The following is a 22,289-nucleotide window of genomic DNA, read 5'->3' as shown; positions in this document are numbered from 1 at the left end:
TTTTTCATTTTGTTTTGTTTTGTTGTTGTTTTTACCCCCTTTCTGCAAGCTTGTGGGTGGCATTTTAATCGAGTTCTCATGGTAACAAACATAATTTAAAAGCACCAAAGCCTACAAAATTAGGCTTTTTTCTGTATGTGATTGAGGTGGGTGTTCAAGTCATTACAACTGCAGTGATGCTGGTTATTTCAGGGTTTCTGGTGCAGAGATGACAAGGGAAGTAAAATGGAAGCAGGTGGTGCTAAATGCAGAAAACATTCATCATCTTTTTACCAGGTTCCATTGTTGTGCTCTCTGTAAAGAGGGTGCAATTAAAGTAGTGTGTAATGTACTCCTTACATTGCTGTTTCATTCTTTCAGATGTATTCTGGCATCACAGTTATGCCATATTTGTATTTCCTGAGGAAGGCAGTTTTAGTGACTGATGTTTTGATTCACTATTGCAAGCATGAGGCCCCATCAAAGCACATGAAAATGCTTGAGAAACTGTGGAATTCTGCATGGAGTTATCATGTATTTCTCATGTAGGAAAAGACGCAGAGAAAAAGCAGCAAGAAGGGGTTAAAATGAAGCCATGAAGGATCTGATTTGAATGCCTAACCTCCTGTTAATGAACTGATCTTGAAAACACTACATTACTAAAACATGCTAACTCATGGAAGCCAGTTGGTCAGTCTAGTCCTTTGCCATGTACGGTGTAAATGTGTTGTTTGATGCTGTATTGCACCCAGTAATTTTCTAGTGCCCTGTGTTTGCAGTCCTGCAAGTAGGCAGTGACCAAGTTAGTGCAGCTCAGTAATCCTGTGGGGGTGTTAGAAAATTTAGGATACAGCTCACTCTAAGCTGCTGAGGAAAAAAACCCTGGTTTATAATGAGAAAATGTACTGGGTATTTCCAGCTCTTAAATACATGAAGTTCCATTTTTTTTCTGGTGTGGTTTGGTGTTTCTTTTGTTTTGTTATTACAGCCTGCTTACAGGACATGAACACTGAAGGATTGAAGGATTTAACAGTGTAACACCCCAAATAACGTTGCCTAGCTTCCTTGCAGGAGATTTATATCCTATTCCTAAGAGCAGTATGTCAGGGATTGTTGTTGCATGTTGGTGATTTCCCAGCAGACATGCCTGGCTCTGGTGGTAGGACCAAGCCCACACCTTCAGAAAAGTGTTGAGAGCAGAATTTTCAGAAGCACAAGGATTGCCAGTAACACAGAATGCTGCACTTAGGGGTTGGGTAAGGATAGAGATATCTTGATACGGAGAAAAAAGCTCTCCTTGTCTCCCTGGCTTTCCACACAGGTATTATTGATCTGTTCTGCTGCAGGGCTGGACTGACTCGGCTCTTCCTCCTGCTCAAGAACATGTTGATTGCTTGGACTTCTTCCTGCCTAGGGTCTGGCTATTCAATTTATATATTTTATTGTATTAAAGTCCAGTTCTGCCCTTTTGTGCCTAATTTGGCTTTGCATTGACACTGCACAATGATTTGCAGAGATGGGGATGTCCAGGGGCCTTCATGTGTATTCTATACCATGGCTACAGCACTGGGCTTTGCTGCTGTCCCCGTTCTTATGATCAGGTGTCTTGCTTGGCAATTGCTGAAATGGAAAAACAAATGTTGGGAGTTAAATTGCAATGATTTTTTTAAATCTTGATTTTAAGAAGAGAGGGAGTGAGAAGTTTTCTTGTACTATTCCTTTATTTTATTTTCTTTATTTTTTATACCATTGCCTGAGAGCTAGTCTGGGAATTTGAGTAAAATTGAAATGCTGCTCTGATCGTCCCTAATGGGAGCTCTTTCTGTACCTTTCTGGCTGCAGAACATTGTTCTGGCATGATAAGGAGAGCTTTGGACAGTGTTCATGAATCTTCCTGTTGTCTTTGGGAGTCTTTCACATTAAAGCCTCCTGGGGTTTTGAACAGGTAAATCAGTAAAAAAAGGAGCAAAAGGTCAAGAGCCAAAGAAAATAGAGCCATGTTGGATTTCATGCTAGGGAACAAAGAGAGCAATGAAATATTAACCATATGGAGAGAACTGATTATACAGTAACTTCCTGTCACTTTTGTGTTCATTTAGTATTGATAGAATGTCTATTTAAAAGCATACCTTAGTAGTTCCTTGCTGTGGCTAAAGGAGGAACAGCACCTGCATTTCAGAAGCTGCAGATGGATATGAGCAATGCTCCTTGGAAATGATACAACAAAGTCAAGTGCACTGCATTCTTCAAAGCAGCCTGTCATTTGAATATTTCATGTCTGAAACATCAACTGTATTTTTTAAATTTTTTTTTTTTTTTTTGCTGATCATGGGCTTTATGTCAAATATAATGAAGTGGATGCTGTAGTCTCTATTAGCCTGATGTTAACAATATGCATATCACAAGTAAAGCCCTCTAAACTGGTCAGAAATTTGAAGAAAATTGAAATATCTTGAGGACTGCAAAACTCTGCTTCAAGAAAAATCTTCTGACTTCTTTTAATATTCACAGAGGAACACTGACAAAGCACCAGAGTAAATCCTCTCTGAAGATCTTTGCCAATTGGCATGCACGCAGTAGGGTTTCATCCTAGCAGTGCTTCAGGAAAAGGAGCTTTTAGGATTTCATTATTCAAGTTTGTGCTGCAGCCCCACTCATGTAAAGTCTTTCAAATTGGTAGCAGCTAAAAGGACAGCAGCAAAGGCATCCTTTTTATAATACGGCAAGTATATGGGCAGTAAGTATTCTGTCAAAAAAAATTGTTTTTCATAATTCCTTGGTTTTTGACTGTGCATATGTAGGGGACCCAGTGATGCTGGAAAATACTTCAGTTCTCTACCCTGGAAAAAATGCCTCCAAATGCCACTTTAACCTAATATAGTGCAGACATCAGCTGTGGGGTGGGAGGGAACTATGACAATCTGTGAATTGATCAGAAAATCTCTTCCCTGAACCTGTATTTGTTCATCTGCATTTTCATGGCCGTAGGGGTGTTTCAGAGATGTGTGTAGGGCTGGACATGGGCTGTGTGCTGAGGCACATCTCCTATGCCCAGAGAGGGGCTAAGAGGAGTGAGGCTGAGGAGGGACACACTGGCACAGGTGCAGTTAGTCTGTATAGTACTGAATTTACTGCCTGTTTATTCATGGGTGCATTCTCACAGTTTGGAAGGGGAATCCAATGTTTGATGGGGGCGTCTTTTATTTCACATGGTGCAAGTCTAGGTGCAGAGAAAGCAGTGGTGGTTTATTGCTTGTGATAGTTTTTGGAGGTGTGTGGGGACATCTGGGGACTTCAGGAAAAGGTGTCCTGATGTTCTGCATGGGGTCTGTTGCATGGGCTCTTAGGGGCCTCAGTGTGACTTTTTGTGCTACCGTCTGGGCACTGCCCAGGACAAACCTTGTCTCAGGGCTCAGGCTGAGTAAATTCAGGTAATTTTATACCTTTGAGAATAGATCTGGGAGAACTGTCTTGCTTCCTGTTGCTCAGCACTGGCTCCCTGAGAGATGAGGGAGAGGCCTTGGAATGTTGTGTCCCTTTTGATGGCCAGAACCTGCCTGGGGGTGAAGTGGAGTGCTTCAACAAGTCCCTGACAAATGTCAGTAAAGTCAGTATTTGGTGTTGTGCCATCTGGTACCTGTAAAAGTGCTGGTTTTGCTGCATCTTTTACATCTTCTAACACAGCTCGGAGGAGGTCGATTGCCTGGTCTTCTAGCTTAGTGAAATCTCCCTCCCCAGCTAAATGGTCTAATGTTAAGTGTGCCTGCCCATCTTCTTGGATATAGTCCTTTAATACTTGTTGTAGTTGTTTTTTCCATACTCCCTCCCACAAGATGAGTTCAGTGGGGGAGAGCAGGATGTCTCAAGTCATGGGGCGCCATAACATGGGCCACAAACACAGCATTTAGCAGGTTGTTAAAACAAGGTCAGTTCCTCCCATGATCTTTTGCAGCTTTCAAATGTCTTCCATTTCCCTGTGGGAGATGGATTCCCATTGTGGGTTAGCTCCCCTTCAATACCACGCTGGTGCCACTTGAATTTGGGATGCCAGTTCCCAATCCCCCCTCCTTTACCGCTGCTTTCTGTATCTTCTGCCATGAGCCTTCAGGCTCGTCTTTAAATCTGGATGAGCCCTCACTCTCCTCTTCAGGAGAGGAAGTTTGCCTCTTGGCAGAAGAGCGGGTTCTTGGGCTGGCCGGCACGGCCCGTTGTTTGAGGCCTGTGGTAGCCAAGATGGCTGCCTTCCACTCAGCGCCATGAGTGCTTCCAGTGATGTGGGATATGGAAAGGGTGGAATCAGAGGAGATGGGGCCTACCCTGAAGAGCATTGTGTCAAAATGGTGGAGTTCCAGGTGTGGAGGTGGACTCGAGGATGGAAGGGGTGGATCCTGATGCAGGAGGAGGACCCAAAAAGAGAATGGAGAGCGGGAGCGAACTCAACATGGCGGCTCCCCTCATGGGGTGGGCACCATTTTCTAAACCATAGGAAGAGAGGTAGGATTGAGGATAATGGGACGTGGGTTAGGGTAGATCCAGAGTGGTATGGCCAATCCAGCCCTGAGAAGGGGATAGAAATGAGGGGAGATGGCAGACAGCTGGTGGCTCACCTGTGCCTCATCGCAGGTTCCATCTCCTGTCTTGTTCTCAGGGTTTTTGGGGTTAGGGACATGGGGGGTAAAACGTGAGAACTGGGGAGGTGTCAGCACAATGGGCCAGGACTGAGTTACATAGACTCAATGCATTTACAGAAAGCTGATAATTTTCTTTGTTAAGAAACCCATACTTTTATATCCTAGTTTGCTGCAGGTGGGCCTAATTGGTCCTTCAATCCAAACACCATCACCATTGGTTGGTCAAGAAACCACCCTTTGGTAAACACATCTCCATAACACATTCCACATGTTTTATCAGGTGCAGCAAGTCAAGATAAGAATTTTTTCTCATTCTTTTCTCTGATTTCTCACAGTCTTTCCCAGAACACTGCTTGGGAAAGTTGTCTGTTGCTCTCTGTGATCAGAGAGCTGCTGCCACAGGGAGGAATATCAGAACTTTGAACACTGGAAACAGCCACATAAATTCAATGAAAGGTAGAGTAAAATTCAGCGACTCTAACACCCCTTGGGTTTGTAAAAAATTAAGTCTTTCCCCAACAGCATGCCAAAATGGCAAATGGTGAACAGAATCAATAGAAATGTCTAGAAATTCCTTGAGTAATTAATGAACAAAATATTTTAAACTCGCCTTATGAAATTTTTTTCCCCTCTAAAATCAGAGCTTTCCTTACCTGCCTTGGGGGAGCAGCTGTGGCTCAGACACTTTGTGGTGGCAGTGCCAGTGGAAAAACCCAGAGATTATGGAATCCATGACAGGAGAAATGAATGCTGCATTACTCTCAGCAAGAGGGACCCATAGAGTCCAAAACCATTCCCTGTGAACTTCCAGAATTCAAGTTGATTCTTCCTGAAAGCCATTCCAGCAGCACCAGGAGTTTGGACAGAAACAGAGCCCAGATCTGAGTGGCAGGCAGCACTCTGCTGATGAAGACTATATAGCAAAGCCTTTGAGATGCCTGTGTTGGGAGTTCTTAGATTTCCCATGACTGAATCTGTACTTTCTTTTTATGGCTAAGAACTTGTGGAAGCAGGGAGTGAAGGGCAGAAGAGACAGATTTGATAAAAGATGTGTGGGGAAAGGTGAGGATGGAAAAGGAGTGAAATAGAGGCAGGTTGGAGAGAGGGGCTGAATGGGACAGAATTCCAGGTAGGAAAACTGGAAATTATTAACTGGACAGCAAACACTGGCCCTGGGTGAGGGACTGAAGCCCATGGGGCAGTGGCTGGGCAGATGGTGCAGTGGGTACTGAGATAACCCAGACAGAGGGAATGGGAAGAATAAAACATGTTTCTTGACCTAGGCAGTAGCCTGTATATGCAGAAGGATACCCAGTTAGGATTATGCAGTTATCTCTGTTTTATTTGACAGCTCAGCTCCTGAGGTGTAACTGTGCAACCCTAATGGCACTTCAGATAGCTCTGTATGTGTGATAGATGTTGGTGCACCTCTAGACAAAGTCTGATTTGTGACAGTTACTTGCTTTGCTTCTTTTGCATAATTGGCAATTAAAGCAAATTATTTTTAGTATGCTCTATCAACAGAAGCAGAACAAAACTTGCTATTCCTAAACAAATGAAGTTAGGCACTACCCAGATGTGTATATTCAAGTGGCTGCTATGGCTGGATTTTGTTGCTGCCTGATAGTGATTTATTCTGTAAGTTTTGTGCCCTGAGCTTTCAGAAATACACTACTTTTCATCATGAAGCCCTGCAGAAGTCTAGCAGTGATAATTAGCAAGCCATAAAAATCGACCTGATTTGTGGGAAGCACTGAAGAATGCAAGGAGACATTTCTGTTCAAGGAGCTAGGAACAAAAGCTCGTGGTTACTGACCCAGTCATGTCAGACCTAAATTTTGAGGGAATCCCAAGTGATAAGTGTTCTGCAGTCTGAATACTGCCTATTCATTCAGCCCTTCTGGCAGAGTGAATGAATCATCTTTTCAAGCAGAGACAGCCCCTCTGGGTCAGAGTCGAGGTCATTGGTGGGACGTGTTCCAGACTGCTTGCCCTACATGAAAAAGAAAATATACAAGACTTTGCTTGCACTGTTGGAGCTTTGGGCCTCTCAGCTATAAAACATTTATGTACACTGTCTCAGCAGCCCTTTTACAAGCAGTGCCTCTGGGTACATAACCAGGTCTTTCTAGAAGGGCCGTTTGTCTTCCTGGCTGCCCATGTGCTGTTCCTCTTCAGCAGCACCCCTGATGCAGAACATTTTTCTCAGCTGATCTTCCTGGTGATGTTCCCCCGCCTGATAATTGCCTCTGTGTCACTGTAGTCACCTCAGTGCTGCCTCTGGATTTTTAGCATGAGGTGATTGAGTTGATTCCACAGAATGAGTTGAAAATGGGCACCCCCTTTCTTCATGTAGTGATGCCATGCAAAGAGCAAGGCATGGTCTGTAGAGCCTCTTTTGCTGCATCAGCAGAGGGGGATATCTGGGATTAATGTTATGTTTCAGGTACAAACTTATCAGACCAACAAAGCTGTTCATTTGCTAGAGCCTGTCTGATCAATAGGTGCTTTTCATTTGCAGAGCAATAGTCTATATCATACAGTGTTTTTTCATTAGAAGTTGTTAAGCATTGTGATGCTCAGAGAGGGGACGTGATATTTCATCACACTAAATGACCTTTAAAAATGAATGACAAGAAAACGCACAATTAATTAAAGTCAACATTAAAATAGCAAACAAAGCTGCTAATCCACATTAGAGCTACATGTTATTTATGTGGTAAGAACATTGCTTTCCCCAAAAAGGCTCTCAGATTAAGAAACCATGGGAAAAACAATGACAGAAAAATTCTGCAGTTTGCTTTTGAACCTGTGTAAAATTCCATCATGCACCCCCTGCTATACATTCCACATAGTAGGAAGAATCACTGCTGTGTTTTTTTGCAGGGAACCTGTCACTGCTGAGTTCTGTTTGATGCACTGTAGCTCTTTGTGGAGAGAGGATTGTTTGTTTTTTCTTCTCTGCTTATCTTCTCCCTGCACACTTGTGTGCATTTTTGTAAACATTTATCGCATTCCCTTCTTTCCCAGGATGAAGAGTTAGCATGTCTAGTCACTCCTTTCACAGAAGCTTCTCTAGGTCTTTTATCATCTTTGTTGAGCTCTCTGTACCTTTTCCAGGTCTACTTTATTTCATTTGTGATTAATAATTAATGTTTTCAGGCATCCTAAACAAGCATCAGCTTTAGTGCTGCTTGACAGACTTTGCAAAAGGAAGTGTAGAGAGAAATTCACGACAAATCCAAGATCCAGGTTGGATCCTGGGTACCTTTCAAAAAAGGCATCAGAAACCTTTGAGTGCACGTGCGAATATTGTGTCCATCAGTGCTCTGCATGACCTGTTGTGCTTTTAGTGGAAATCTCTGGCTGCAGTCCATGGAAGGATACAGATAGGATATTTTCCTTGTCCAGAAAGTCACTCTGGGGCTGCCTTCTGTGTGTAGTGCTAAGTATTGGAAAGAGCCTGATGATGTGGGTCCTTGAAGACATGAAGGCACCTGGCTCTGATGGAAATCACCAGAACTGTGTTGCTTGCGTTGGGAAAGTGCAGATGTTTGGCCTAAGCTCTGTGGAGCTCCTTCTTCATCTGGAGCAGCTCATGCTGCCCGCTGCTAATGGCAGGAGTCTAGACTGGATGGTTTGGTTAGAGCTCAACCTAGCTTTCCTTCTTCCCACCATTTGTCTCTCTGTATTAAAGAAACCACATACTCTGTGCCATGCCTTGGGGTTTTCCAGACCTTTTCTTGCCATTCTTGATGTGCTGTTCCTTCATCCAATGCAAATTTATTACCTTTCCCTCTCCCTGGGCCTGGGCTTGTTCAGCACCCCACACAGACTCATTCAGTCTTCATCTTATCCCAGGAGCATGCCACTGACTTAACATTCATCAGCTCCTTGGCACTGGGGGACGAGAAAAGGGGTGGCAGCAGAACAAAGTTAAACTCAACCTGTTGTAGCAAGGATCAGGTAGTTGCACACTCCCACAGGAGCTTAGGGAGGAAACAAGTCTCTGGAATAGGTCTTTGCTGTGACAAAAAATCCTGCAATTAAGATTTCAGAAAGGCTGAGTGACTCGGTGACTTGGTTCCTGCTCATGTTTTAGATACCTGAATTTTCTAAGTTCAAAACCACAAGGAATTAAAAATTAAGCTTTTAAAATATCACTGTAGTTCAAGTACAGGCTGAGGCATATATACTCCTCTTTCAGTGCACAGTCCAAGAGCTCAATTGAAACACTTTTGAAGGAAAAAAACTTCCTCTGAAAGCAAGAACTGAAGAATCAGCTTCTGTGGCTCCAAGTTCCTTCAATGCTGTCTCTGTCCTCCCTGCCCTCTTGTCTCCTTGCCTGAACAGGCTAGAGAATGACTGCCTGCTTTATTTTCTTTTGTAGGCTGGTTGAATCAAGATTTGGCAGGGTAAACCTATGATAAAACTATCCCCAAATATTGTGATTTTACTATCTAGAGCATTTAGAGCACAGAAGATTTTGGGTATTCTCATTTTGAGATAGGGAGAGATTATTTTATTTGCCAGGGTTTACAGTCATTGGTCATACGAGTGGGTGGCTGAGTGTGGGTGGGCAGAATATTTTTAAGTTATACAAGTATAAGGGTGTATTTAAAAGAAGTTCTTTATTTGTAACATCACTAGTTAAAAAATAGTATGAAGGGATGAAATAATTTTACCACTTCTGATCAAGGTTTTGCAGTACAAGAAACACTACCCAGGCATTCCCTAGGAAAGAAAATTCTAGCACTAACTAATCAATGCCAAGTTCATTGTAAATATAGAAACAAGCTGAATTTGTGGATAACCTCTTTCCCAATCAGTTTTCCAAAGCCTTGTCTCCTTATTTCTATTTATTTATTTACAGTTAGAAGCTTTGTGCCACAGCCAAAAGCTTTGACTCCTGTTGGCTCTAATGGGTTCCTGGGCCCTCTAAGTTTTCCTGGCCATGAAACTGAGATTCAAAGCTGCTTAAGTGAGCCTGGCTGGAGGGGCCTGGGCACCAGCTTTCTTTTGCCTGATGCTCTTTTTCTGCATGAATGAACAATGTCTCTGGTAGACAATGCAATGCTTTTACTTTCCTGTGTGCCTGGCATGATTGCCTGGTGTGTCTGAATGTCAGGAAGGGAAGCTCAAAGCACTCTCAGCAGAAGAATGATTTGCTGTCCTTGACTCAAGGAGGAAACCTCTTTCACACCAGCAGGAATTTTTATCCGAACAAGCTGGAGCAGCTTGAAGATCCTTTCCTGTTATCCCCTTCATACTTCATTTTAGCATCATCATCTTTGTGGTGCTTTTTCATTTATAGAACAATCAACCATATTGCTTTAATTCAGCATATGGAAGGATTGAATTAAGTTAGGATGGCAGCTAGATCAGGAGCTCCATCCCTGGATCTCCTTTTGGGTTCATGGCCTTGGAGAGGATGCAGAGAGTTGTGTTTCAGAGTTCTACTGTAGGCTGGTTCCCCTGCATGTATTTAGAGGGAAGAATCTGCCAGAAATTAACCCAGGACATATGTTACGCCATTTGTAGTAGTTGAAATGATGGTGTTCCCAAAGATAGCATCTGGGTTTTTTCAAAGATTGTGTTGTAGCAGGAGTAGAATTAGTTTTCAAAGGTAAGTAAGACTTTTGAAAAATCAAAATGTGCAGACACATTTACAGAGGCAGCATTTTTTTTAAATATAATTAAAAGCTCACTGAATAAAGACGAGATCATGTGTAAATGTGTCATGCTTGATGAGATCTTGGTGAAACCAGAAACGATGAGGATTGTGTCAATAAGTTATGTGTCCAGAGAAGGCAAAGATGTACCAGTGTAGTTGAAGTGCTTTATTCTGGGTAAATGGGATTCTGTTGAGTGTGTTTTTGTTTAGGAGACAAGTTTGTATCACCTCTGCTGAATAGTGCAGTTTTCCTCACCTGCATGAAGAGCAGCTCACCTGCAGTTGGCAGGTGGAGAACATACAAGTAATATAATTAGCATAATTAATTAATTTTCACTGCCTAATGTGAGCTGTCATCCATCCTGGAATCTCTTGAGAGAAGAGATGCAACATCAAATCACTGTGTCTTAGTAAGATCAGTGTAGGGAAAACAAACCCTTTTGGTTTTTCATTCCAGTCTTTTTGTGGGTTACCTTTACCAGCCCCTGTCCGAACACAAGTGCTGATCAGTTGTAACCTGGGAGCAAAGGAAGCATGTAGCTGTGCAGCCTGTTTGTAGGGTCTGTGGCAGATACCCAATTTGGCTGGCACTTCTTCAGAAAACAGGTTTGAAAATGTGAGGGTGAGAATGAGATGATTGTACTGTATAGTGTTTGCTCTAGTCTCTTTCTGTACATGTGCAATAAAGATGATGCCTTTGTCTCAACTGTTTATAAGCACTAAAATTTATAATGGAAATGGCAATGGGGAGGGAAATCCAGCATTCAATATTTATGTCTGTAGCCAGCCAAGGTTTAAGCTGGCCAAACTTGTGGAATGCTGGTAGCATTGGCAGTGCTTTTAGTGTGATATCTCTGTGAGTATTTCTTGTAGTTTTGCCTTGTTTTCCCTAGCCTGCAATGGCTGTGTCACATTGTACACTTCTCCCTGACCAATGAAGGATTTTCCTCCTTAAATAGTATTTTGAGTACTCTTGTCTTATATAGCCCATCCTCCAGCTCAGCCATGGTGGTGTCATGGATCTTCAACTGTATTCTTACTGAGGTTTGACTGTGATAAGAGGGAAATATGAAAAAAAAAATTCCTGGGTGCAATCTGAATCATCTTTTCCCTTCAAAATCACCTCCATGAATGAAAGATTTCCTCTTTTTAAAGATTTGTTTGTATTAAATGGGGCAAATATTTTGTAATTATTTTAGTAGGAAAAAACAGACTCTAAAAATATGGACTGAGTTGAGTGTTTATTTCATTAAGCCTTCAGTATAATCTGAAAATCTTTGACGTGTCCCATGAAGAAAGGTTTGTTCTCCAGTTAGATTATTGCAGTGTTTTAAAGAACAAGGGGGTTAAAAGAGAAGAAGAAGAAGGGGGTTAAAAGAGAAGAGCTGTGCAGAGGGTGACAAAATGTTTCTACTGGGAAAGGACCCACTGCTTGGTGTGCCTGTGCTGGCAATCCTGTGTATCAACCCAGTGAGCTGAATTCCCTGTGAAAAGCCCTAAGAGGGCCATGTCTTTGAATGTTTAGCTGTCTGATCACACCCCAAGTGCCTTCATCTGCCACAGCCCTTGGAGCCAGTGCTGTTTGTTTGTGGTGGGCTTTAATGTGCCTTCTGCACTGAGGGCATGAATGTTGGTGAATCTTTTTCTCTGCCAGAGCTGAAGTCAGAGCCTTGGCACAGGTTGTTTGGATGGCTGCTGGCTGAGGGCTGCAGAGCCTCCTGTTCCAGACAAGCCTGCCAGCTGCAGTGCCTGGTCTGAAGTGCATGGTGCCCATTTGAAATTGTGCTCGGTGGAAAAGTCAATGCAGAGTGTCTGACTCAGAGGTGCTCCCCTGAGGGGAACCCTGTTCTTGTTCAGGCCTTGTTTCAGTGACTCTCGTGGGAACAAAAAGCTCCACTGAGAAATTTGGGAGCTGCCAGGAAACCTCCTGGCTTCCCAGAAGCACTCCTTCCATCCTTCAGTCCCTCCTGCTCCCTTAAGACAGGAGAGATCTGAGGCAGGATTGAGCAGACTTCTCTGTATCCTGCTCAGGAGACAGGGCTGTCATGGTGCCTCATCTTAAGATGAGGAGTTAAGATAAGGACTGCATGCAGTTTAATCCAGGGACACTTGTGTTTCTTTGTGTTGACACCTGAAATAACTGCTATGGCTGCTTTGGTGCTTTCCCCATCCTTACTGTGGACCAAATTTATCAGCAATAAGTTCTTGCTGTATTTCATGTTTCAGATATCACTTGTAGTTGTCATGGTGCTGTTGTTATGGTTACCATCTCCTTCACCAGCTCAAATACCTTTCCTGTATCCTGCAGGAAGCAATCATGATAGGTAGGGGTGCAAGGGTTTGTTGGAAAGGGTTGGTGTTGAAGCAAGAGGGGGTGCACAGGGATTCTTTTTATCTAGAAGAGAGCTCTAGTAGGTTTTTTATTAGGGTATTTTTCAGTCACAAGCTGCTAGTACCTGATGTCACCATTTCTAGAGAAGGGCGTGCAGTTTTACATTTCTGGACTTTGAGTAAATTGATACATGGTCCCTGAGCATGGGAGTGAGGGCAGCCCTCCAAGCTGGGCAAAAATCTCTCAGAGGAGTCAGCTGAGGTGCTTTGCAGGAGCCCAGAGAAATGAGCACCTTCCCAAGGGAGGAAGGAGTGACAGCTGAATGGCTCATTCACCTGTGCCTGTGGTCTGCCAGTGGAAATGCAGCATGCTGCTTCTCATCCCTTCTGTACAACACCTGGGTGCACACCTGGCCCAGCAGGGTCTGCAGCTCAGCACAGAGCAGGGCTTGGTCAGATAAACATTGCTCAAAGTGAAAGCATTTCCCTTTCTTTAGGAGCTGGGCAGTTTCTGCAGTGGGATGACCCTCCCTTCCCACCTGCCAGGCTCCACTGGTGTCCAGCTCACCTGCTGGCAGCTCTGAGAAGGGTTTCAATCTCTGCTGTCACACGCCTGGACAATGCACTGGAAGGATCAGAGGACTTGTCTCTGCTGTGCCAGTGCTGCACATCTGATCCACTGCTTTGAGGCTGCAGCCATCCCTCATTCTAAGCTCTTCAGGCATGTAGATTGGAAAAAAAATTCTCATTTTCTTCATCTTTCCCCAGTAAGCTTCCTTTGTTCAGCCTCTGGTGCAGGCATCATCCATTATTTTCATCTGTTTTGTAATCCAAGGTACAATGAAAAGGATTGTCTACAGAGACTGTGTGGCTACTGACAAACTGTTTCCAGTGTGGAAATGAAAAAGCCTTTAAACCCCACCAAATGCTAGTACAAGTGCAAGGAGGTGAACACTGCCTGCATTTTTAAGTGATGCAAGGTGGTGTTTAAGGGCATAGTCTTGCTCCTGTCGTTGAGAAAGAGGGATCTAGCTGAAAGCTAATACTTCAAGCAGTGGACAAGGAAGAAATAAATCATATTTGTTCTAAAATATCAGAGAAATTTATTCATAGTTTATTCAGCTCGAGAGGTAAAGTGGAGAGAATGTATAATTCTCTCTAATAATATTCCATATTAGTGCAATTACAGCACCTTGGCATTTAGCATCAAGTGTAGCTTTGGTTAATCATTTTGTGGCTCACATCTGAAAATAATCTTATTAATTTGAAAGATGTATGTTAGGTGAAATGCAGGAGTGAAGTGGCATCCAAAATTGGCCTTTTTGTTTTGTGGATATGTGAAGAGTCCATGAAGACAACAGTGTTGGTGAGGTTTGTGTACTTTATACTACAGCCTGAGCTTTAATGGTGGCAGGAGGTCACTGGAACTTGTCCATCTAAATTTCCCACCTTCTGCCTCTTGTTTCTATTCCAGCCTCCTGATACCTCCCTGCTTTCCTTGGCTCTTCTAGATGTAAGTTGTTAGTAAGTTAAATTTACTAGAAAATTCCATTGGGATCTTTTAAATCACTGTGCCTAGTATTTAATATTTAGATCCATCATCCCTGTTGCACAGTTGGTGTGTGGTCATGAAATTTCTTTTGTTGCGTTATTTACCAGTGTAAGTTCAATAGCACCCTATTTGTGTATATGTAACTCATTTTTAAGATATTTTAATTTACTATTTAATTCTTGGTGCTCTTCTTTCTGCAAAAAAAATTACAAATATGTCACTTCATTGATTTATTTCCTCTGAAAGAAATTCTCTGAATTTCTTAAATTTCTTTAAAAAATCTCTTGTAGGCAGTCTAGTTGAGGAGTTTTGGAAGCCCTGGATACCTGAGGTCTTTGGTCATATCTGTGCACTCAAGATTAGGGAGAATCCCTTCCCTGTTCCGGCTCTGGACTTGGAAGCAGCTACAACTCAGGGCAGATGATTCTGCTTTGGTGAATCTGAGTTAAACTGCCCTGTGAGAACCAGGATTTGGTCCTGGAGCCATACACAGAGCACATCCCCTCTTCTTCCCACTGTGCTCAGGATCTGGCCATACTCCTATCAGGGTTTGGTTTTCTGTTTTTTTTAAAGAGTGTATTGTCTTTCCTTTCAGCAACCTCCAGTGCTAATTTTTGCCTGAACTAGAATTGTAGCTGTTCTTCTATGTACCCAGGTAGCTGTTTGTTTTAGTTGTTGAATCGGCTTCCCTGAAATTAAATATCCTCGTTTCCCTGAAATTAAATATCCTTATTTCACTCATAGATACAAGAGCAGATAAAAACATGGCTCGAAGCAGGAAGGCAATCTACTTGAAAAAGTCTTCAGTATTGGCCTAATTCAGTTGTCTTAACAAGTAAGAAATTTACAGAAAATTAATCAGTTTCTATGCAAAGGCAGTGTTAATATAACACTAAGATGATTCTGGACAGCTAGCACGACAGGAAATTTAAATCAGCATTATCTTGGGTTTTGCATATCATGGCCTCATGCTGTATTACTGTGGCTGATTTGCTCTGCATAGAGTTCAAATCATTCAGGCTTGGTTCAACCCAGCCATGGCAGCAGGAGCTGGTGTCACATGAAAGAGCATATGGATTCATAAATATGTGTAGAGTGCCTGCAAAAGGAGGAGGCAACTGCAGAGTCAGACCACATATCCCCCACGAGATTTGTCCCTCTGTGTTCAAGTATTTTCTGTCTCTGTACTGTTCCCCCATGGCTGAAAAAGCTGAGAGGGTTCATTTTTATTATAGTTTCTCCTCCAGGTTATTAGTTCAGAAGATAAGATGTCCAGTTCAGATCCATGCTGCTGTTCCCTCAGTGCACTGCCTGAGTTAACTACATAAACTTAAGGTCTGCCAAGGATCTCTTCCCTGCTGCTGCCAGTGGAGCACGATCTCTTTGGACAAGCAATGGCTCAGTAGTGCCCTCCATGTCACTCTGGGCAAGGAAAACCTTTTTGGGAGGGCTGTGCATGGCCCATGGGTGTGGGTCAGCATCACTGCTGTGATCTGTGGGGCTCAACAGCACCTACTTGATCCCTCTGGAAGGAGGGCACCCCAGTCCTACACTGGGATTTGCATGGGTGGCCTTGGTCAGACTTCAGGGTGAGGAACAGCCTGGGGGAGCAGTGTTACCTGTGCTCTGTGTAATGGCTCTGGAGTAAGGGGCTGTGCTGCTGGTTTGGCTGTGAGCTCCACTGCCCTTTCTGCTGTGGTCAAGCACCTCCTTGGTCACCCCCTCCCTACCACTAACCTCCACAAGGAGTGAGAGCTTGCTGGAAGATTGCTGCTGTGTCTTCCCTGATAAAGCAGTTCTGTTGTACTGGTTAGCAAAGACAGGCTCATAAAGATCCAAATCAATTTGAACTAAAGCAGCATGACATTTTAGAGGACTGGCTGTGCCTTCTTATCTGTCTTTTTGAAAGCCTTCATTACAGTTTATGCAAAGAATAAGAAACTCATGGTAAAAAGGACTGTTTACTTCCCTGAAGTACAGTGTTTCCCTAGGTTGTCCAAATTATTCCAGGTTTTTTTCTTGTTACATAGCTATCACTATTTAAATTCTGCTGTATTGTCTGGCCACTTCAGTATTTCTGTCAATATTTACATTACCTGATTAATTTAATTCCATTGTATGCTAATGAAATGAAAGAAAAACAGCTCACTTGATGGTGCAAAGCACACCTGTGTATTCTGGATTTTAACCCAAGCTGTGGATGAATCAGAGCACACAGCAGATAGTCATTGCTAAATTGCTGAGTACAAAGATGCATTGTGTGACTCACTCCCTGTTTCTCTGCTACCATTATAAACCCTGAGAGCACTTGATGAATAACAGAGAGGCAAGAATGAATTCATCCATGCTTTACTCTGTAACCATCTTTTATAAATACTGAGCCAAATTCTGCCTCCAGATACACGCAGCTCGCATTGAAGTCTGCCCACTGTATTTATTTTTAAAGATAAAAGCACTTTTGTTATTTTCACTGGGGACTTGTGTGACACAGCCCATTGTGGGGATGTGAATATCCTTCCTCAAGAGCTTCAAGTGAGGCAGGGAGTGTCTGCCTGGAACCAGGAAGGATACTTCATGAATAATAGCTACCAAACTGTGGTGCTGGAATAGAACCATTACATTTGTCCCAGTGATTTTCAGAGCCACATTCCTTACACTTGGCTCTTTCATAACCCTCCCTGTCCTGCTGTGCCTCTGGGCTTCTCTCATGGCTGACCAGGGGCTGAACTGGTGAAGCTGGTGGGCAGGTTCATCCTGCTCCTGGGTCTTGCTCTCAGCTTCAGAGCGCACTGGGTTGGTGAGGAAATCTTGAGTTAGGGCTTGGGCTTTTTCTTTGGTTGTTTTTTCTGGGTTTTTTGTAGTTTTTTTTCCTGAGCTTTCCCAAGGGACGTAAATGAGAATCGCCTCCTTTTTTGTCCTGCAGAACAGAATTTGTACTGCCCTCATATCCCAAATGTTGGTGGCTTTGAGTGTGTGCTGCTCATTGCTGCTCATTGGGAGATATTTGTCCCATGGCCTTATGTTTTGGAAAGGCTCTGATCAGAAAATGTTCTCTAGAATCATGCAGTAAACAGATCTAGAGGCAGAGGTATATATTTTTTTTGTTTGTAAGAGGGGGTTTTTTCACATCTTGGGCTGGTATGATGTGATATGGCTGCTTTAAAACTCTATCTGTATGGGCAGAAAGTCTCCCTGTTGAGTTTCCCATTAGGGTAACAGAGGTGGGGAAAGCAAAGGGATGTGGTGAATGTTTACTTTTCTCTTACCTGTGGTTGACTGAGGCTTGGCTCCTCTCTTTGTGATACTGCTCATCCCATCATTTTCAGTACAGCTCCAAGGAAAACCTGGGCTGCAAAACTTGCTCACTGCAAGTTTCACCAGCTCCTTCAGTCTGTATGCAGTTAGTTACCTGTAGCCATGATATTTTCTGAAAAATCCTCTCCTTAGGATTTTTTCTCCCGAGAAGCTGAGAGGGCTCAGGAACAAAATGTAAACAATGATTATCTGCTGCTGTGGAATGCAACAGGTGCATCTGTGATTGGTCTCATAGAGTTGTTTCTAATTAATGGCCAACCACAGCTGGCTTGGACTCTGTCCGAGACACAAGGTTTTGTTATCATTCTTTCTTTTTATATTCTTAGCTAGCCTTCTGATGAACTCCTTTCTTCTATTCTTTTAGTATAGTTTTAGTATAATATATATCATAAAATAATAAATCAGCCTTCTGAAACATGTAGTCAGATCCTCGTCTCTTCCCTCATCCTGGAACCCCTGTGAACACTGTCACAGTTACCTCCAGGGAATGATGCTGGCTCAGGGTGAGAGCAGGCAGAGCACTTTGTAAAACAACATGATTTCACCATGAGACACAAGAGTTATTAGTCCTTTTTGATATGGAATGCCAGTTTGAGTCACATACTGTGAATGAAATCTAATTTTGTAGTTCATCGTGGTTTAGAAAAAATCTGCAGCAGCTCTGAAAGCTGTTATTAATAAATGATGATGTCTGATCAGAAAGAGGTCAAATTATCAATTATGAATGATTGTCTGGCAAATAGCCTTTTCTCGTGTTTAGAGGTTTTCTTGAAACTGACCTGACTTGATGGAAACTAGTTTCTTTTTCTGGTTTGTTTTTGTTAAATATCTGCAGAATAGACGCACTCTCTAGTTTGTGCTGCCTTTTCTAGACTGCTCAGCCTCTGTGAAATGTGGCTGGTTGACTGCATTCAGCTCGCTGCTTTTATGTTATTTTCTCCCAGGGAAAAAAGGAGATGGCAAGTGCTTTTGGAAAAGGCCTGCTGGTTTCCACTTTGAAGTAGCAAACTCAGGGCAGGTCGCCTTCTCCTCTCCAGAGGCTACTGTATCATCAAAACATGATTATGAATTCTTGCCTTCCTAGGTTTACATATTGAGGAGCTCCTGCTGCATTTATCTGTGAGGAATAGCCAAGTGCTGTGGCTTATGCAGTAGCTTCTCCTTGGCTTGGACTAATGAGATTTAACTAACAGGATTGAAATATGTGTGAAATAGCAAATAATGATTAGTTTTATTTCTGTGCAAATACCGATAGTCAAAAGAGAGTGTAAATACTTGTGTGGGAAACAAACTGTTCCCAATGGAGTGTTTTGGACAAAAGGGTTGGACAAGTGTGTGTGAATGACAGCAAGTAGGAGGGGATTTAACTGGGGTCAAACAGCATGGATCTTCAGTAACCCAGTGCACATTCCCAGACTTGGCTTCTGTCATAACAAGCAGCAGATTGAATGTGCTGGAGAGGCCATGTCACCTTGTGCTGCTGTGCCTGACAAGCACCTTCACTTCAGCAGCAGCTTCACTTGTAGCAGTTGTGGCATTCTTCCTTCATTGCCCTGGAAATGGGTCGTGGCGCTGAGATGACAGATTCACTTCTTGTTAATTGGGTCGATATTTTAACTGTAATTAATGCGTTAAAATCAGATTAATGAATGGGCAGCCATCAAGAAAATGGTGCTAATAATTGCAAGGCATGTGAGAGTCAGGGAGGACTTGACCCATAATTTTTACTGCTGGTGGTTTCTTTTGGCTTAAAATCAGTTCACTCACGGCTAGGACAAACACACAGAGATAATTCTTTCCTCTGCTGGACTTGGATTTACCAGCAGCGCTGCTGGTGATTGCTTGTGTTGGCAGTGAGGTACACAGTGAGGGACACAGTGACCCACCTGGAGCTGATCTCTCCCGCTCATGTCGTTACAGGCCACGCGCTGAAGGCGACGAGCCATGGCTGAGGATAGGAAAGACGAAGCCAAGGCACCACACTGGACTTCAAGTCAGCTAACAGAGGCCTCTTCACACCCACATTCCCCTGAGATGAAGGATCAGGGAGGCGCGAGCGCTGGACTGGTCAGAAGTGCCAATGGATTTCCGTACCGAGAGGAGGAGGAGCTGAGGCTGGGCAGCCACGAGCAGCCAGGGACGTATGCTCAGACCAAAGAGAATGGCATCAATGGAGAGCTGTCATCAGGGAGCAGGGAGACTGCAGGTAATGCACCTCCATGCCCTGCTGCAGAGCACAGGGCTCTGCACACCTTGGGGCTTTCTCCAAGAGGAAATGTCAGGTGGAGTCAAGCAAGCCATGGGGGAGCTGTATGTGCTTTGGGAGGGCACTTGCTCTTCACTGCAAGGACTGCATCTTGGCCCAGATACGTACTCAGGATTCTGGGCAGGGCTCTGAGAAGGCTTCAGGAAAGGCTTTCTTTGTAAATGAGACAGGGTCACCCATCAAGGGATGTGGCAACAGACTGGTGCAGAGCAGCTGCTCAGGTCCTCTGGGCTACCAGGGAGTAGGAAACTGCCCAAATGTTGTGCATGGATGGCTCATGCATTGTGTGTGCAGGAAGGATGGATTCTCCTGTTATTTCTCACAAGTAGCAAGACCTTCTTGAAACCATGTACTGTTTGCAAAATAATGCATTGCTCATTCTGGCTGGGAACACCACAATTCACTATCAGCATTTATTCATCCTTGCCCAGCCATATTTCACTGGGACTTAGTCTATTTGTAAACTATGTAAGGTTTTTAGAATTCAGCTTGTTGTTTGCAGGGGAAAAAAAAAGAAGAGTGTGACTGTGTCAAAATGAAATATGCAAAGCAAGTTTCCTGTTTTAGAAGTAAATGCTAATTATCTTTGTGCAGAGTTCCCACTCCAAAACCCCAAAAGCACAGTGCAAGAAGAGTTTCTCTTGTATAGACACAACTGCCCTTGATGCATCCATTCATGCATGCTAAAGAGATCTTTCTAGCAATGTTTTTTTGGCTGTTGACAGCATTTGGAGATGCTATCTGTAATTTCTCAGAGGCTGGAGAATTTTAAGGCTCCTGGACCATACAGTAATTTCATAAGCAATTGTGCTGGAAATGGAGATATCTGCTAAAAGTAAATGTGTTTATATTTTAAGTCTCTTCTTGCAGATTGGCTTTCAAATGTTGGCCAAGGTAAAAGAAATGATGTGTGAGCATTCAGGTGAACACAGTGTTGATGATTGGGGAGATGATAATGAGGTCTTGTCTCTTTGCTCTAACCCAGCTTTATTCTGTGTTTAGCCAGCAAATAGAAACTGAGTGTGTGTCTCATCTTTGCCACAGATTTGTCACCACCCCATGTTGGACAAGTCCCCCCATACATTTGCAAAAGGGGGGATTACAGGATGAAGAAGAATTTCCTATCCTTAGAAAGGGAGGAGGAAAATGCTTTTCTCAGGCTCTCTGAAGCTCAGGTTTTGAGTGCTGGTCACAGAGAGATCCAGACATTTGAGTTTGCAGCTAATGGGTGACAGGAGGAAGAAAACCACTGCTGGCATCAGCAGGCATTACAGTAATGCCTTTTCATGTTGCTTTTTGAGGCAAGTGGTTAAAAGCAGAACAAGACAAAATGAGAAAGCATGTTCTAGGGCGTACACTAGTGCTGGGGACACACATTTGCTAAGGGAACACGATTACTCTTCATCCAGGTGAAGTTTGCTTCAGTCACCACTTTGTGGCCTCATTTCCTCCTTCCCTGCAGTTTTCTCACTGTCTGCTCAGACTCTGAGATCTCTGGTGTGGAGACTTACTGTCAATATATACAGCTTTTGTTTGGGAGTCTTAATATAGCTTATCTCTTGACATCTGTGTCCTTGAGCATGGGAAAAGTCCCTAGAGCTGCTTGCCGGGCTCTCTGGAAACTTGTGCACTGCACACTCAGGCACTGGCTAAGCCCACATTTAATCAGGGCAATGTAAATCTTTGTAGAATATTTAAGATACATTTCTTTCAATATTTTTTTCTCTTTTTGAAGGAGAAACCAGTTAGCAACTTACTGTAGTGGTAGAAAGGGACCAGAGTGTGTTTTGCCCCTTCAAACTGGTATTTAATAGCTGGTTGTGCTAAATGTAATGTGGGACAGGACTTGTAGATTTTTGATGTTCAATTCAGAATTTGATCTTGAAATTAGGATTGCTATTCACAACAATATTCAGTCATCTTTGCTGTGTTTGTCTCTTTGCAAATTGTAGCTTCAGTGGGGTATTGCATCAGGTGAGGTTTTTAAATGCCACTCTGATACACATAATTATCAATAATGTGAATCATTTAATCATTTGTAGTAGCTTACTGACTCCAAACATCTGGGGAGAAAGAGCACAGGAAGCCACAGTCGATGGAGATAATTAACCAAGCTGTGGATTTCAGTAGATGTACAGGGATTTTTTTTTTCTGGTACAAGCCCAGCACTGTAACCTAGGAAAATCTTTGGCTTCTCAGTCTTCATGTTGGATTCTGTAAATCCCCAGCAACTGCCACAACCTTATGCACAGCAGAGCACTAGTTCAAACAGGGATTGTCCATCACCCCAGTCCCTGGTGCATTTTGAATTTTGAGGTGTTTCTCCTAAGGAAGGGCTGCTGCATCTGGCTGACCCAGGAGCTGGGATTTAGCCGTAAAATGGCTCTCTCCAAGGGAGAGATGTTCTGTAGCAGGGCAATTGATCCTTCAAGGCACAGAAAAGCAGCAAGACACCCATTCACAGGGCTTGTGCTGTAAAATCAGAGGGCTGTGTGTTAAGGGAAAAGTTAGGATAAGGCCACCAGGACAAAGACACCTTAT

The 22,289-nt window shown here is 43.2% G+C and overlaps 1 protein-coding gene across 48 annotated transcripts in view; it reads left to right on the top strand.

Annotated features, from left to right (window-relative positions):
• The window catches only part of MAP2 (microtubule associated protein 2), a 218,760-nt gene that overhangs the window by 131,853 nt on the left and 64,618 nt on the right, over window positions 1-22,289 (top strand). For 38 of the 48 annotated variants that reach the window (XM_074548092.1, XM_074548077.1, XM_074548082.1 and 35 more), the window contains one exon: window positions 19,403-19,688. The exons of the other annotated variants lie outside the window; for them this stretch is intronic. In XM_074548092.1, coding sequence (XP_074404193.1) covers window positions 19,427-19,688 — 262 coding nt within the window. In that variant the 5' untranslated portion in view covers window positions 19,403-19,426. The remainder of the gene's footprint in view (window positions 1-19,402; window positions 19,689-22,289) is intronic. 48 annotated transcript variants of the gene reach the window in all.

Source organism: Zonotrichia albicollis, chromosome 10 (genome assembly GCF_047830755.1).
Source record: "Zonotrichia albicollis isolate bZonAlb1 chromosome 10, bZonAlb1.hap1, whole genome shotgun sequence".
NCBI classification, from domain to species: Eukaryota; Metazoa; Chordata; class Aves; order Passeriformes; family Passerellidae; genus Zonotrichia; species Zonotrichia albicollis.
The sequence above is the reverse complement of the archived record's forward strand: the minus strand, read 5'-3'. Positions and strand labels throughout refer to the sequence as shown.